Raw genomic sequence first — 18,528 nt, 5'->3', positions numbered from 1 at the left:
TATAAAACCTAGGCTTTTTAGCACCATTCCGGATCGTTCTGGAATAGCTGTGTCCTACCAGATCTCAATGAGCACTCTGTATCCCTGGAACCATGTTGAAGCAAAGAGCACAACATCGCGCTCGAAGGCGCATGAGGCACCACTGCACCGCGACGGTGTCCATGCCTACCTCCCACTGCGCTGCAGCGAGACGTCATCTCCCAGAGCACCAGGGCCATGGAGTAGACATCTGTCTGCTTGAAGGACTCGACATTCTCCAGATTCATCCTGGACTCGAGGACCTCTGGAGCCATGTATCTCGCCGTTCCCACCTAAAGCAAAAAAAGACATTGAGGCCCATCACTGAATTGCAGCTGCATACCTATTTTCAAAATATAGCTGATGTTTGTCCCCTACACAGGTAGTGGACCTTTAAAAAGCACAATGCTTTTTAAAGTAACGAGACCTGCACAGAAAGGTACAGCTTATGTAATTATTTTTTTGAATAAATAAATGAATTAAAAAAATAATTTTTTAATGAATATAAAGAAAAAAATGCCACAATAAGGAAATGCCAAACCCCAGAGCTGCTTTGTTTAGCCCCGTGACATATGTCATCATATCATGTATACAATAACATCCTTCCAGAGAACCTGAGCGACCACATCAGTGATACTTTTGATGTTGATTTTTGTTTTTGCAAATTAAATATATTTTCACCCTTGTAACTCCAAGATTTGTGGGGAAATAATAATTGCCATTAATTTTTTGTCACTTGAGAATTGTCTTAATCTTCTTTGTTTACCCCATGGCACATTCTAGTGTGCCGAGCATGTCATATAATTACATAAAATCTCTGCTAAAAATGTGCCAAGCATGTCATATAATTACATAAAATCTCTGCTAAATTGAATTGTATGAAAGTATTTCCATTAAGAGCCCAAACCTGGTCATTTTATAATTTTAATTTTTTTTTTTTTTTTGCGGTACGCGGGCCTCTCACTGTTGTGCCCTCTCCCGTTGCAGAGCACAGGCTCCGGACGCGCAGGCTCAGCAGCCATGGCTCACGGGCTTAGCCGCTCCGCAGCATGTGGGATCTTCCCGGACCGGGGCACAAACCCGTGTCCCCTGCATAGGCAGGCGGACTCTCAACCACTGCGCCACCAGGGAAGCCCTCATTTTATAATTTGGATGGGCATGCTATGTAGTTTTATTTGAACGATGACTGGTAGTATGAAAACACTGCGATACATAGGAACATATAAGAAATGCTTCTGGGGGAAAAAAATCACTTGAATGTTTGATAATGCAGCTTGTATAGACTGACTAAATAACAATGAAATCCTACCTTGCCAAGGATCCAGGGAATGTCAAGTGAGTTGATCATATCACCCCAAATAATGCTTCTTACTGGCATGCATTAGAAGAACTTTTTCTTTTTAATAGGTCATTGCATGACTTGTTACCCTGGCCCAGTAATCTGTCCGTGTTTCAACATGTTTATCTCTACACTTGATGTGTGGCCATGGACCCGGAGAGCTGCCTGAGCAGTGACTAGATGCTTCAAAAGCACTCCCCTCAGCCTGGTTAGAGGAAACAACAGTGCTCTCAACACTTCGCTCTAATCCACAGCCAAGCTTCCGGTGTGTGAAACATAAGGAATGATGGTGATGTTAGTACCTAACAGCTCCTTAACCAAAAAGGTTTCAATTTTAATCAGCGAGATGCTTCAAAAGAGGAACTCTTCCTTCACCCAGTCCGTCACTCACTCTACAAATACTTATTGGTCACTTTCCCTGTTCAAGGCCTTGTGATGGATGTGACCAAACAGATGTGGATTTGGACTTCAAGGAGACTGCCTTCTAAAATGGTAAAAAAAAAAAAAAAAAACCCAAAAAAACCAAAACCAAAAAAAAAACAATATAAGGACCAAGAGTACAGAGTAGCAAGGGCTGAGTACAACCCCAAGGCAGGGAAAAGAGAGAAATACAGTACTAGCAGTGTTCGAAGCCAAGGAAAATAATGTCCAAATGGAAGAGAAATGAGAACTGACTCAGGGAGAAATGCCTGTCCTAAGCTGGTAAGGATCTGGAGAACCAGGGAGAGAAATGCTGCTGGTTGGCAGAGGTACCCTGGCACGAGAGCGGGGTGCAGTCAGGATTAACTGGATTCCCTGGACCAGTGTCAGAGTGCAGGGCTGATGGAAATGAGAGGGAGGGGTGCCAGTAGCAAGGGGAGGGGCCCAAGGGGGCCGGGGCTGCCCTACCTGCCCACTGTTGGCCAGGTCATCCACAGACAGAGTGGGGTCCAGCCGCAGGGAGAGGCCGAAGTCACAGAGGCAGCAGGTGAGGTCTCCCTTGACCAGGATGTTGGAGCTCTTGAGGTCCCTGTGCACGATGGGCATCTTGGGTCGGCCGCACAGCGTGTGGTCGCTGTGCAGGTGCGCGATGCCACGGGCCAGTGAGCCGCCCAGCCTGCGCAGGTCCTCCCAGCTGATGACGTGGCGCGTCAGGTACTCCTGCAGGTTGCCCTTGGCGTGGAAGGCGGTGATCAGCCAGTACTGCTTGCCCAGCTCCGTCTTGCGCTCCTCAGCTGTCAGGAACTGCAGGATGTTCTCGTGCTTGAGGTTGATGTCCGAGAAGATGTCCTTCTCCGTCTTCCAGGAGGCATATTCTTCATAGGGGAAGATCTTGACGGCCACGGTCTCAAACTGCTCAGACGTGTTCTGCCTCAGCTTGGCCTTGTAGACCTCGGCGAAGCGCCCTTTGCCCACCAGGGTGTCCAGCTCAATAGGCAGCAACTCCGTGTTGTGATTGATGTTGTTGGCACAGGTGGAGCTGATGTCGGAGCGGTCATCCTCCAGGATGATGGCCAGGTGCTCACTGAACTCCATCAGCTTGCGCGGCTTGCCCGAGTCCCAGGCCGGGCTCAGCTTCTGCTGCCGGTGGACGCGGTAGCAGTAGAAGGTGACAATGACAGCAATGGCGATGCCCAGCGGTGGCAGGAGGCTGACACCTGTCACTTGGAAGATGACCAACAGCAAGTCGGGGTTGTTGGTGGCGTATTCTAAGGTGGAAACAAAGGAGAGAAGGAGCTGGGTCAGCAGGTGTGCACTGGAAGGAAGTGGTCCACACCCCAAGCATCGTAGGTTTTACCTTCAGCATAGTTTCTGTGGACAGCATATGGTGAGTTTTTATTACAGGCATGGATGCTAGTGTGCATTTGTCCAGTCTTGCCTGCCTCTGGCCATCTAGTCAATATCTCCTACTCTTCCCACAAAACTCATCTTAGAAATCAAAACTCAACATTAACCAATCAGAGAATTGTGCACGAGCTAATCACATACCCTGGGATGCCCCTCCCATGCCTGGTCTTTAAAAATGGTTTGCTGGCACTATTCACAATAGCCAGGACATAAAAACAACCTAAATGTCCATCGACAGAAGAATGGATAAAGAAGATGTGGTACGTATATACAATGGAATATTACTCAGCCATAAAAAAGAATGAAATAATGCCATTTGCAGCAACATGGATTGACCTAGACATGATCATACTAAGTGAAGTAAATCAGAAAGATAAAGACAAGAACCATATGCTATCATTTACATGTGGAATCTAAAATATGGCACAAATGAACTTATCTATAAAACAGAAACAGACTCACAGACACAGAGAACAGGCTTGTGGTTGCCAAGGGGTAGGGGAGGTGGGAGAGGGATGGATTGGGAGTTTGGGGTTGGCAGATGCAAACCATTACATATAAAAGAGATAAACAACAAGTTCCTACTGTATAGCACAGGGAACTACATTCAATCTCCTGGGATAAACCATAATGGAAAAGAGTATTAAAAAAAGGATGTACCTATATATATAACTGAATCACTTCGCTGGACAGCAGAAATTAGCACAACATTGTAAGTCAACTATACTTCAATTTAAAAAATGCTTCGCTGAAACCCTTCGGGAGATTTGGGGTTTTGCGGGGGGGGGGGGGCATGAGCTACCTGTTCTCCTTGCATGGCCCTGCAATAAATCTTTCTCTGCTAAAAAAAAAAAAGAACCCACAAAAACCCCCCACAAAACTCAGCTTAAACGTCACTCCCTAAAGGAAATTGAGGAAAACATTCTATTTTATATATTCTCATAGCATGCCACATTTTTCCTGTGCAAGAAGTGAGCACAATTTGAGTTAAATTAACTATGACTCCATTTATTGGTTTCATATCTGCCTTTCCCTACTTTCCCCACCCCTGCAGACTGAGAGCTCTATGCTGCCAGGGACGATGCCTTTCTTCTCCATGACTGTAACCAGCACTTAGCACACATGAGGGCCTTAATAAGTGTTGAATAAATGGATGCAGCATTTATTGAGTGTTCGCTAAGCTCCAAGCACTGCAGGAGGTTTTGGGAATACAGAAAATGACAACTCCTGCCTCCAGAGTGCTCACGTATATGGTATCTGGTGAAAACAAAGAGACAGCCACAGTCCTGCCGCAGTCTGTGCTCTTTTGTAAACTCTAACTTGTCCTGTTCTGCTCAACACCCAGGCTACCGTGAAACATCAGCTTTGGGCCTACTGGTCTGTGGTAAGGGTCTCTTTGGAAGTCAGTTACCTTATATCCCCGTAATGTTTCTCTTTTCAGTGTCATGTGATTTATAGCTTCATAGAACAGGGATATTTAGTAGCAATAATGGAAACATCGGTGAGAGAAGTTATAGAAGGGAAGTGCAGGCCAGTTTCCTGACTGGGACCAGTGAGGCAGGCTCTGTGCGGGATGGAGAAGAGCCCTTATCACCAGCTAAGTAACTACAATGTCTTGTTCCTCAAACTTTGATTCATAAGCTGGCCTTGGTTGGCTCTGGTTAAATAGTTTTCTTCTTGGGAAGAAGAATGCGGATGGAGATGCTCAGTGGGCAAGAGCCAGGGAAACATAGTTATAGTTCAGGGAGAGCTTTGTGCTAGCCTGTCTCCACTGGAAACGGATGCCAGAATTCTATTACTTTATCAGTCATTCATTTTCTCTCAAAGGTGCCCACTAAGGAGCAGTCCTTATGCTCAGAAGCTAGATTCATTCATTAAACACAGCACTACTGAGGTCCTACTAGGGGATGGGACAGCCCTCAAAGTGGGGATGACCCAGCAGAGAAGTTAGGATGTGTCTACACCTGCCTGGCAACATCCAGCAGTCTGGGATGGAAGCTAATGTGTGCCCCCATCTATGCTGGAGTGTGGGAAAGACAGAGAGACAGGGATGGCACAGTGGTAAGGACTGTGAGCTGGCCAGTGAAGGATGGGAAGCAGTCAATGATGGCAGAAGGAATGTTATGTGAAGAAGTAAGAATACAGGATCTACCTGAGGAAGAGCAGGAGTCCCAAACTGACAACTGTGCACAAAGGAATAGAGAGGAAAGTTTGGGTAGGTGGTTTGGGACCAGACATCATGTCCAAGGATGGATTCATAATTATATAACTGGCAGTATTCACCTACTGGCAGTGTATTTTAAAAAGTGATGAGAATACAGTCCAGGTGGAACAGAGATAATCTCTCAAAGGGAACCCATTACCTAAATGGTATCTGATGCCTTCATTTAATGAAGCACAGAGAGAAATGAAACTAAGACAATGTCAAGTGGCACTATGATTAACTACCTATTCTTAAGAGAAGTTCTAAGTGGAAATGCCAACTTCCACTGACTATTCTAGATGAAAGCCTTAGGTCTTACATCTATTTGATGCCTCTAAAAACATGAAAAGTACCCCCAAACATCAGGATTTCAGCAACCAAAAGGGAAAAAAAAAAATCACTATTTTTGAGGAAGATACATGAATGTATTTAAAAAGAATAGACAAATTCGACAACGTAGCAGGATACAAGATTAACATACAGAAATTGGTTGCATTTCTTTACACTAACAGTGAAATATCAGAAGGTGAATGTAAATAAACAATCCCTTTAAAAAGCACATCAAAAAAAATAAATAAACTTCACCACAGAGGTGAAAGACTTAATATGCTGAGAACTACAAAACATTAATAAAAGAAATTAAAGATGATTCAAAGAAATGGAAGATATCCCATGCTCTTGGATTGGAAGAATTAATACTATTAAAATGGCAATACTACCCAAAGCAATCTACAGATTTAATGTGATCCCCATCAAATTACCCCTGACATTTTCACAGAACTAGAACAAAAAATCCTAAAATTTATATGGAACCATAAAAGACCCAGCCAAAGCAAACCTTAGGAAAACAAAGCAGGAGGCATAACCTTCCCAGACTTCAGACAATACTACAAAGCTACAGTAATCCAAACAGCATGGTATTGGCACAAAAAGAGACATACACATCAATGGAACAGAATAGAGTGCCCAGAAGAAAACTCACACACCTACAGTCAATTAATCTTCAACAAAGGAGGCAAGAATATAAAATGGGAAAAGGATAGTCTCTTCAGCAAGTGGTGCTGAGAATGTTAGACAGCTGCATGTAAATCACTGAAGTTAGAACACACCCTCACACCATACACAGAAATAAACTCAAAGTGGCTTAAAGACTGAAACATAAGACATGACACCATAAAACTCCTAGAAGAGATCATAGGCAAAAAAGTATTTGACATAAATTGTACCAATGTTTTCTTAGGTCAATCTCCCAAGGCAATAGAAATAAAAACAAAAATAAACAAATGGGACCTAATCAAACTTACAAGCTTTTGCACAGCAAAGGAAACCATAAACAAAACAAAAAGAAAACCTACAGAATGGGAGAAAATATCTGCAAAGATGTGACTGACAAGGGCTTAATTTCCAAAATATACAAACAGCTCATACAACTCAACAACTACAAAAAAAACACCCAATCAAAAAATGGGCACAAGACCTAAATAGACATTTCTCCAGAGAAGACATACAGATGGCCAACTGGCACATGAAAAGATGCTCAACACTGCTGATTTTTAGAGAAATGCAAATTAAAACTACAGTGAGGTACCACCTCATACCAGTCAGAATGCCCATCATTAAAAAGTCTACAATTAACAAATGCTGGAGAGGGTGCAGAAAAAAGGGAACCCTGTTACACTGTTGGTGGGCATGTAAATTGGTGCAGCCACTATGGAAAACAGTATGGAGATTCCTCAAAAAACTAAAACTAGAGTCACCATATGACCCAACAATCCCACTCCTGGGTAACAAAAGTATAATTCAAAAAGATACATGCACCCCTATGTACATAGCAGCACTATTTACAATAGCCAAGACATGGAAACAACCTAAATGTCCATCAACAGATGAATGGATAAAGATGATGTAGTGTGTGTCTCACACACAATGGAATATTAACCATCAAAAAGAATAAAATAATGCCATTTTTCAGCAACATGGATGGACCTAGAGATTATCACACTAAGTGAAGTAAGTCAGACACAGAAAGACAAATACCATGTGATATCACTTATACGTGGAATCTAAAATACGATACAAATCAACATATCTACGAAACAAAAACAGACTCACAGATATAGACAACAGACTTGCCAAGGTGGGGAGGAGCAGGAAGGAATGGGAGTTTGGGATTAGCAGAGGCAAACTATTATATATAGGATGGATAAACAACAAGGTCCTACTATATAGCACAAGGAACTATATATTCAGTATGCTGTGTCAAACTATAATGGAAAAGAATATGAAAAAGGAGTATATATGTCTGTATAACTGAGTCACTTTGCTGTACAGAAGAAATTAGCACAACATTGTAAATCAACTATACTTCAATAAAGTTTTAAAGAATAGGAAGAAGGAAACAATTTGGTGATTGAATCTTGAAAACCTAAGTTCTTACACTGTCAGGCTTGAGTGGGACCCAAGGCAGGTGGGACTAGAGGCTTCAGTGTGGTGGGACAAAGTGATTACAAGAAAGATTGGAACTACAAGTGAAACAGAAGATCTTGTGCAGAAGTATGGATGGTCTCTCTTGTCCAACAAAGAATGAACCTGGAGATCAAGATTGAGGGGACAGATGAAATGATATTGAGATGCAGCAGAAAGTAAGGTTCCCCTCCTATAACTCCACCTCTACTATCTGGACTATCCAATGGGCGTGTTTTCTTCAGGTGGACACTTGTCTTTAACAACATAAAATGTCTTATAAATAAATGGGTTTGATTCTCTGATTGCTTGTTCCTCCCATGAAAAAGTAAGCTCTACAAGGGTAAATCCACACGTATTGATCACCAAGGCTCTACCCAGCAGCTGACTCAGGGCGGGGCACTTAGGTACTCAGCAAATGTTTCCTGTAAAAGCTGAATGAATGATTACTTATGTGGGACAATATCCCTCCCATTCTTGGATAAAGAAGATGTGGTACATATATACAATGATGGAATACTACTCAGCCATAAAAAGAATGAAATAATGCCATTTGCAGAAACATGGATGGACCTAGAGATTATCATACTAAGTGAAGTCAGAAAGAGAAAGACCAATACCATGTGATATCACTTACACGTGGAATCTAAAATATGACACAAATGAACCTATCTGTGAAACAGAAACAGAATCACGGACATAGAGGACATTGCCAAGGGGGGAGGGATAGAGTGGGAGGCTGGGGTTAGCAGATGTAAGCTTTTATATATAGAATGGATAAACAACAGGGTCTCTATAGCACAGAGAACTATATTCAAATATCCTGTGATAAACCATAATGGAAAAGACTATGAAAAAAAATGTGTATATATATATATATATATATATATATATGTATAACAGTCACTTTTCTGTATAGCAGAAATTAACACAACATTGTACATCAACTATACTTCAATTAAAAAAACAAATCCCTTCCTTTCTTTATGCTCTACAGCAGGGGTTGGCAAACTATGGCCCCAGGGCCCACAGGCTGCTCCTGTACAGCCTCAAGAGCTGTGAATTTTTCATTTTTAAAGGGTTGTTTAAATACAAAAAGAAACTAAGTAGTTCATACAACAGAGATCATATCTGGCCCAGAAAGCCTAAAATATTTACTACCTGGCCCTTTACAGAAAAAGTTTACTAGCCCCTCTTCTATTGGTGTTATTTTAACAACCTGCAATGCATTGGCAGAATTTGGAGAGGCTTCATTCTGGTCCAATGTGAATATTCTTTTACATATGAGAAAACAACACAACGAAAAAATTTTAAATATTAACTGCATAATTACTCAGCTATGTCTCCAATTCATTAAAGGGTGTAAAACATCCAAATGAACTGTTCATGTATCCCTGATAATTTTATTCTCTAATTCCTGTCCATATATGTAAAAGGGTCTTCCTTGCTGACTTCTAGTCTTCTTCAGGCTAAGGGAAACACAAAAACAGATTATCTCCTTTAATTTATTAATTGAAGAAGACTCTAGAAATCCCCCCTTCAATGTCAGAAACCAAAGTGTTACTTTCCCCTCAAATTCCCTTTGATTTCTTTTTGAAAACCTACAGGTAGAAATGTGGTGAGGCAGGAATTATCTATTATCATCTGTCAATGTTGAAACTTCAAAGCTGTGGTGAAAAACCCTAACAATAGCAAATCAGGCTGAAAGGAAGCTTTGGGATGTGGCTTTATCTAAACCGAAGCCACCCACACACTCTCAGAGTTAACCCTTGAGCTGCTCCTAGAAAAACCAACAGCTATAGCTATAGTAGGTACAAGCTAGCTTCTCCTTTACTCAGAGACCAGCAGGAAGTATTTCTTTTTGCCAGCCCCCAGTTACACAGAAACTCATAATTATCGAATACAAATTATGTACTTCTCTGTGTGCCAAGAGTTTTATATAATATTTATATTTAATTGAAAGGAAAACCCTATGAGGTACTATTATTATAAACCCAATTTTTCAGATAGGGAAGCTAAGGGTCAGACAGTTTAAATAATTTCTCAAGCTCTGTTTGATTAGAGACCCCCGCTCTTAACCCCGTGCCATACTGTCTCTAAACTTCACATCAGTGGGAGCTGATTAAGAATGACTTCATACAAGCTCTCAATTTGATAAAGTGGTTTTCTTCACTGGGGGCTGGACTAAGTGATTTCACGGCCGTCCACTAAGGTTTAACGCTGAACTATGGGCAGTTCTCAGACAACGTGTCGGGTGTGCAGACTGTTCCCCTTGGCTCTTAACTAAGAACCAGAGTGGACTAGTGTTCTTGCATATATGCATCTTTTCCCTGCCTGGGAAGGAAAAGTCTTACACAAGGAAGAACCCTAAAATCTCTCGTAGGACCTAGAATGTAGGGCACTCAAGATATGGAACCCTCCATGAATTGTTTCTTGGGCACACAGGTAACCAGTGCCCAAAAGGTGATGTTCACATGACACTCCCTTGTTATGTAACACTGAGCCACACAGAGTTCGGGGGGGCATTACAAACGAGGGGAACTTTTCCAGGGTTCATACACATGCAGCTCTCCACTGTTAACAGCAGACTTTCTTAGCCTGGGCTCCAGAGATAGACTTCTGGGAGTCTGTAAATTTAAACGGGCAAAATGACATCTTTTTATTTTCTCTAACCTTTAACTAAAATTTCACATTTCCCAGCATTAGCAACACCTATGACTTTGTCACCAAGAGAAATCACTGATATTTTCATGCCGCTTTACACGTGTTGCAGAGGCCTCGGTGAATCCTTTATATTCATCACTTAGCCATTTCAATTTGTTCGATCTGATGCTAGATCTTGTTATTTAAACCATTACTATAGAAGTAAATATTACTATATCACAAATTTATATTTTTAAATATTTGATAATTGTATTACACTATGTGTGATCTTCTTTGAACTCCTGTGTATACTATTTTATGCATTTGAAGACATCACTGTGAAGAGATCCACAGGCTTCGCCAAACGTCCCAGAAGTACAGGGCACACACATAAAACCAGAGAGCCCTGGGCAGAGTGAAGGCATCAAGCCCTAGCCTCTCTGCCAGGAGTTCCTAGAGCAGAGATTTCCAGACTCATCTGTTTCTCTGGGAAGTTAGTAAGGAAGGATACGGGTGCCAATGACGGACCCTCCGTCATTGGTGGACAAGGGTGGATTCTATCATGTGTGAGGCGAGCTCTGCAGTGGAAAAGGATGGGAAATTCTCCTCTGAACTCTCTTAAGGACACCAGAGATAACTCCCCTATCATGGGCTTTATCGAACTGGGGAAAGATCATTCACTTTATCAGCAGCATCTCACTTTATTTCTTCAACAGCCAAGTCAGGTTCTGTTCATTGCCCTGGTTTATAGAGGAGGCTACTGAGGAAGGAAGGGAGGGATGAAGGGAGGCGGGGAGGGAAGGAGAGGGGCGGGGAGGGAGGGAGGGAGGTAGGAAGGGAAAGGGAGAGAGAGAGAAAGGCGAAGTGGGGGGGAGGGTGAGAGGCAGAAGGGGGAGTGTGAGAGAGAGAGAGAGAGGGAAGGGAAGGGAAGAAAGAGGGGAAAAAAGAAAGAAAGAAACTGAGAGGAGCCTGTTTCCCACAGGTCTGAGTGGCTCCAGAGCCCTTGTTCCTTCCACGCCACCAAGATGTCTCCCTAGCAATGAAGCAAAGGCCCGTTTAATAATTCCAAAATTTTCCAACCAAATGTGTCCCACATAGAGGAGCCAAACTGACTTGCAAATAAGGAGCCATTTGCAAATGTCAGAATCTTGATAAATAGTTTTTAAGGACAAATGTCAAAGAGAAATGTTAGTACACCATTGAAAAAACACAAACTGGCAGAAAACCTCAAGGGGAAATTCCTTGGTATAGGTTCCTCCAGAATGACTTAAAAGTAAATAAGAAAAAACAAAAAAAGTAAGTAAGTTGCCTAATCACACACACACAGGTGGGCACATACATGCAACACAATGGAAACTTGTAGCTCCCAGGCTCTTTCAAGTCCTCTGTGAGGCCCAAATCCAACACTGATTACCAAAAGGAACTTAAAACTGAACCTCTATAATTCTTTTTTTTTTTTTTTTCAAAAAATCACATAGTAAAAAAGGACATTAAATTAAGTCCAAGAGTAAAAATGCCTATGTGGGTTGGTTAATGCATCTTGATAAAAACCAAATTAACAGAGCTGAATTTGACAGATGGGATCCTACTTTAATATTTGAATTAGTTCTGCAATTCCTCCACTCAATGAAGAGTTTGGGCAAAAATTTACCAAGACAGTAATTTATCCAAGACACAGAAAGGGATACAGATGCTCGTTTTCTGTACACCTCAGTGCGTTGGTGAACACTGCAAGACAACCACAGAGATGCTTGAAGTTGGCAGTGACACGCTAACCACAGAGATTTTCACACGCCAACATGTTCATCTAAAGCAACAGGCTGAGATCCAAAGAAGGAAACTGTGCTCAAGAGAGATACGCTGGTGGGAAAGGAGAATTTCCTGTCTCAAGTCATTAATTAAGTCAAGTTAATTGTAATATTTAAAAGCACAGCATTCATTTATTGAGAACCTACTAAATGCCAAACACTGGGTTTCACGTGGATTATTCTGAACCCCTGCAGCCACACTGCTAGATCTGAATCAGGTCCCATTTCCTAGACGTGCAGATGGAAGCCTGTGTGTACAGCGAGCTGCGGTCCTTGCAGAGGAGGCTGGCGTGGCAGTTGGTGGCGAGTTGGAGGGGCAGTGTCATTCAAGAGGGATGCTGACGGCAGCTCCCAGGATCTTTGGCCAACAGAGGCTTCAATATGAGCATTTAGAAAAAGGACAAGATTACACAACCAAAGAAAAGAGAAGGAAAGAGAGAGTAAAGATAAAAGTTGAAATCAGTGGAATAGAAAACAAAGTTACAAGAGGGAGAATCAATAACACGCTGAATGGGTTGTATCATGATCAACACAACACGTAAACCTTGGTGAGACTGATACACAGCCAAGGGCAAAGGCCTCGAGGAGACAGAATCATGGGCACAGCCAAGACTCAAGGGATCTGAAAAACTTCCAGTAAGTTTGAAATCTTAAAACAATATTGGTCAAAGTCCTAAAAGTTTATGTGTAACTTACTAAAACTGACCCAAGAAAAACCTGCATAATCTTACAAACATTAAAGAAATTGAGTAGTTAAAAATCTTCCACAGTATAACCCTAATTTTTTATCTTTAAGCCTTTTACTGTCAAATTTCTTAGTATCAGTGACTGAATACACGTGTCAGAATTTGATTTTTGTGGAATTGTCAACCCCCTAAAAAAACTTCCTACAGTAAAAATGCCAGTGGAAATCTTACAAAAATGTTTAATCATAGTCTAAACAAGTGGGAACCATCAGATAAATCCAGAATGTGCCTCTATAAAATCAATGGCCCACCTGTTTCAAGTCAGAGTCACAAAAAAAAACACACACACTGAAGAGGCAAAATAACCAAATGCCATGCGTGGTCCTTGACTGGAACAGCAGAAACCCCACTGCTTTGGGGAAATTTGAATGTGGACTGTAATACACCCACTCACCCACCCCCAGTGCCTCCCCACACACATAGAAATGAGAAGGTGGTAAAATGTTAACACATGGTAAATAGAAAGGGAAAGGGTATTCAGGGGCTCATTGTTCCATTCTTTCAACTTTTCAGAAAGTTTAATTTTTTTCCAGTAAAAATTGGGGGGAAAAGTCTCCAAAAACATTTGAGCAACAGTGTTCCCCTCGAAGCCCCAAACACACACCTGTCCTAGATGAAGCTGAGAGCTCCCGAACTTTCAAGAAGTAGGTTATTTCAATGTCACACAAACTCAGTGAATAGGAAAAGCGTTCTCTGAAAATAGGACAACCAAAAGCAGACAAAAAGAATATAAGAAAATTACAGAACAATCTCACTCATGTACCATGATTTAAAAAAACGAATAATAAATAAAAATGGCAGCAACCCAAATCCAGTCAAGGATATAAAATAAAAAGTATTATTTTAAATTAAAAACAAATATGCAAAGAAAACAACTCCTATCATTGACCACATTAATAATTTAAATGAGAAAAAACTGTATGATCAATTCAGTAGATATAGAGAAAGTATGTGACAAAGCTAAAGGCCTCCGTAAGGAATATATATACCATCAATCCTCAGCAAACCTTACTGTAATGGGGACGTTTTAAATACATTCCCTTGAAAAGCAGTTCAGGCACTGAGGCCAACTATAGCTATTTCTAGTCACATGAATTACAGATCCCAACCAACCAGCACAGTAAGGCAAAAGGGGGGAACCTGCCATACCAGATAAAAAAGGTCTATACGTCGACAGCCTCATCTTGCCTGGTCCTTTACACCTGTTCAGTGTTTCTTAGTCTCCAGATGTCACTGTGCTCGCTCATCTACTGTACAAACAGATCCACTGATAGATGGCTGCTTTTCTGATGATATAATTTATATTTAAAGGATGATTTGATATTGGGAAGACAGGAAGTTCACAATATTAAAAGCACTCTTACATTCAGTCCCAAAACCCTATTATTTCCAAAGAGACTACACAAAGTACATTTTTTAAAATAAATTTTATTTATTTATTTATTTATTTTTGGCTGCATTGGGTCTTTGTTGCTGCATGCAGGCTTTCTCTAGTTGCGGCGAGTGGGGGCTACTCTTCGCTGTGGTGCACGGGCTTCTCACTGCAGTGGCTTCTCTTGTTGCGGAGCACGGGCTCTACACATGTGGGCTTCAGTAGCTGAGGCATGTGGGCTTCAGTAGCTGTGGCACGCAGGCTCAGTAGTTGTGTCTCGCGGGCTCTAGAGTGCAGGTTCAGTAGTTACGGCGCACGGGCTTAGTTGCTCCGCAGCATGTGGAATCTTCCCAGACCAGGGATCGAACCCGTGTCCCCTGCACTGGCAGGTGGATTCTTAACCACTGCGCCACCAGGGAAGCCCAAAGAGTACATTTTGTTAAAAGAGCTTATTTGAGGATTTTCATTCCAAGTCTCCTGTATATCCCCAAATCATCTCTCTTTGCCACGCTGTGTTTGCTGCCGGGGGTTTAAGGTCACATTTTGTGCAGGATATTACACAACAGAGACTGCATTTCAAATCCTGAAGTCCCTGCAGCTCTTAGAAGAGGACTTCTCTTGAGCTTTCCAAGTCTACAATCTAAGTGATATACTTTCACGTTACTTCTTTGCCTCTAAACCATGATATGTCCAGACACCACACTGAGCTAAGATTCGATTTCATGATTTTCTCAGTGCACACAGAGAAGTTGCCTTTTTTGACAATTTGAAGAAAATACAATAGTTCTAGACTCAAACAAGTAATATTTTATCAGGCAATTTGGAAAGCCCTAAGAATAATCAAAGCAGATTCTGCAATTCAAAAATTGACCGATACCAGGAATTCCCTGGTGGTCCAATGGTTAGGACTCTGTGCTTTTACTACCGAGGGCCTGGGTTCCATCCCTGGTTAGGGAACTAAGATCCTACAAGCCATGCAGTGTGGCCGGAAAAAAAAAAAAAAAAAAAAATTTACAGACACTATTCTGTATACTTAGAGGTAGTATAAGTTGGTTTTTAAGAACTTGGGACTCTGAAGCTTTTGCACAGCAAAGGAAACCATAAACAAAACGAAAAGACAACCCACAGAATGGGAGAAAACATCTGCAAACGAAGCAACTGACAAGGGATTAATCACCAAAACATGCAAACAGCTCATGCAGCTCAATATCAAAAAAACAAACAACCCAATTAAAAAAGGGGTGGAAGATCTAATAGACATTTCTCCAAAGAAGACATAAAGATGGCCAAAAAGCACATGAAAAGATGCTCGACATTGCTAGTTATTAGAGAAATGCAAATCAAAACTACAATGAGGTATCGCCTCACACTGGTCAGAATGGCCATCATCAAAAAGTCTATAAACAATAAATGCTGGAGAGAGTGGGGAGAAAAGGGAACCCTCCTACACTGTTGGTGGGAATGTAAATTGGTAAAACCATTATGGAGAACAGTATGAAAGGTTCCTTACAAAACTAAAAATAGAGCTACCGTATGATCCAGCAATCCCACTCCTGGGCATATATCCAGAGAAAACCATACTTTGAAAAGATGTACATGCACCTCAATGTTCACTGCAGCACTATTTACAATACCCAGGACATGGAAGCAAACTAAATGTCCATCGACAGAGGAATGGGTAAAGAAGATGTGGTACATTTATAACGGAATATTACTCAGCCATAAAAAAGAATGGAATAGGGCTTCCCTGGTGGTGCAGTGGTTGAGAGTCCACCTGCCGATGTAGGGGACACGGGTTCGTGCCCCGGTCTGGGAAGATCCCACATGCCGCGGAGCGGCTGGGCCCGTGAGCCATGGCCACTGAGCCTGCGCGTCTGGAGCCTGTGCTCTGCAGGGGGAGAGGCCACAACAGTGAGAGGCCCACGTACCACAAAAAAAAAAAAAAAAAAGGAATAATGCCATTTGCAGCAACACGGATGGACCTGGAGATTATCATACTATGTGAAGTAAGTCAGGTAGAGAAAGACAAATATCGTATGACATCACTTACATGTGGAATCTAAAAAAATGATACAAATGAACTTATTTACAAAACAGAAACAGACTTGCAGACTTTGAAAAGAAACTTATGGTTACCAAAGGGGAAAGTGCGGGAGAGGGGATAAATTAGGAGTATGGGATTAACAGATGCAAACTACTGTATTATAAATAGATAAACAATAAGGACCTACTGTAGAGCACAGGGAACTATATTCAATATCTTCTGGTAACCTATAATGGAAAAGAATCTGAAAAAGAATATATATGTATATATGTATAACTGAATCATTTTGCTATACACCTTAAAGTAACACAACACTGTAAATCAACCATACTTCAATTTTTTTAAAAAAGCAGGCAGAAGGACTTGGAGGGAGTCAGTCTGGCTGCACTGAGAGAAGGGAAGGCAGATGCTTTTTGGCTGTCTGGTTTGGATTCTGTTTTCCCAGAGACAAAATTCAGTTTTATCACGTCTAGTGAAGTGGGACCCAGTTATAATAAAGAAAATGATGAAAGTGAACAAAAGGTACAGATATCCGCTAGACGCTTACTGGCTATGTTCCAAGTATGTTCATTTGACAGACAAAGGGAGCATTACTGAGTCACAGCCCTGGCCGGGCACAGACACATGGGGATCCCTAGAGGCAGAGATACAGGATTTCTTAAGGAGCAAAGCAAATTGCCTCCTTATTCTGTGACACTCCACATCCTATCAGCTTTCCTCTGTTACTGCCCCATCTCTCACTCACACACACACCCCAATCCATCACTCTGTATACATACTTTCTAACTCAGGAGTTCCAATGTTTTGCATATTTTCTGGTGGCACGGTACAAAAAGGATCTCTTGGTGCCTCCAGGCCAGCAGTATCAGCAGGCAGCACCTGGGAACTTACTGGAAATGCAGAATCTCAGCCCTGTCTTACACTGCTGACTGCAGAATCTGCATTTTATAAAGTTTTCTAGGAGATTCATTTACACAGTAAAGTTTGAGAAGCATTGTTTTAGCAAACATCCCTTGGGATTCTGCCACAGAGTTGTTTCCCTCTTACAGAGAACATTCACAGTGGACTTGCTTGCAAAGCCCTAGGGCAATTGTATTCAGTGCTAGCCAATGAGAAAATGGTCCATAAGAATGTTCTAGTCAAATGAACTTCAAGAGGAGTGTAGAATGAGATATAATTCCCCATCCATCATCTCAAGAAAAAGTAAACAATTCAATTCAGGCAAACAATAAAAAATCATTTTAATTAAACAACAGGACAGTAGCTTACTGGGCATGCAGGGCTTAATTTAACTTCCAGCATATGGACGGCACTGTTTGACATTCTAGACAAACTTTGAGAATACATTTTCCCCAAATGATGGAAGAATTCTTCTTTCCAGTCCATTTGATTGTTTTATTCCAATTGTACCTATTTCAAAACTAAGCTATTGCCTCACCTCACATCCCATTGCAGAGTCTCCTTTAGGTTATTTCCTCCCTACCTCTCTCCCCAACAAAAGGGTCTTACATGTAGTCTAATCCAGTATGACAACCTCTTCCAGAATATTCCTGAAAGGTACAGAGGAAACCTCTGTCGTAAGTGTTACGACAGAGGGACTCCACTCCTCTATAAATCATCCCATAATCTAACCCCAATAGACCTATTAGGAGAAAGTCTCAACATTGGGATATTTTAAAATATATTCTTTATAATCAAATATGGCCTTCCCGTAAGTCCACTTACTGGCTTTCGTGCTATTCTCTAAAGCAAAAGACAATGCAATGACTCCTTCTTCTATGGGATGGCAGCTCTCAGACTGCTGTTAGGCATTTAACGCATTTCCCTAAATCATCTCATTTTCAAGCTGAACATCTCTGTCTTCTTCAATCACTCCTAAAAAGACCTATTTATCAGACCCTAAAGTCTGGCACGTTTATCAGACTCCCACCTGCCAGCATGGAGCAGGCACCCCATACATGCCGGGTCTAAGTATAAAGTGCTCTGGTCTCTGAAATCATTCTTGCTTCTCAAGATTCTCTGTGACGTTTCACCAGACCCAGCTCCAATACGTGGGACGTAATCC

The 18,528-nt window shown here is 41.7% G+C and overlaps 1 protein-coding gene across 2 annotated transcripts in view; it reads right to left on the bottom strand.

The window, feature by feature from the left end:
- Nucleotides 1-18,528, bottom strand: part of TGFBR2 (transforming growth factor beta receptor 2) — a 94,231-nt gene that overhangs the window by 22,447 nt on the left and 53,256 nt on the right. For both annotated transcript variants that reach the window (XM_089918969.1, XM_022553948.2), the window contains exons 4-5: nucleotides 2,246-3,045; nucleotides 170-311 (exon numbers count right to left, since the gene is read on the bottom strand). In XM_089918969.1, coding sequence (XP_089775095.1) covers nucleotides 170-311; nucleotides 2,246-3,045 — 942 coding nt within the window. The remainder of the gene's footprint in view (nucleotides 1-169; nucleotides 312-2,245; nucleotides 3,046-18,528) is intronic.

This window comes from Delphinapterus leucas, chromosome 10 (genome assembly GCF_059928025.1).
Source record: "Delphinapterus leucas isolate spDelLeu-1000000601 "Yukka" chromosome 10, BTC_Dleu_Yukka2, whole genome shotgun sequence".
NCBI lineage: Eukaryota > Metazoa > Chordata > Mammalia > Artiodactyla > Monodontidae > Delphinapterus > Delphinapterus leucas.
This window is presented reverse-complemented; position numbering and strand designations above follow the sequence as displayed.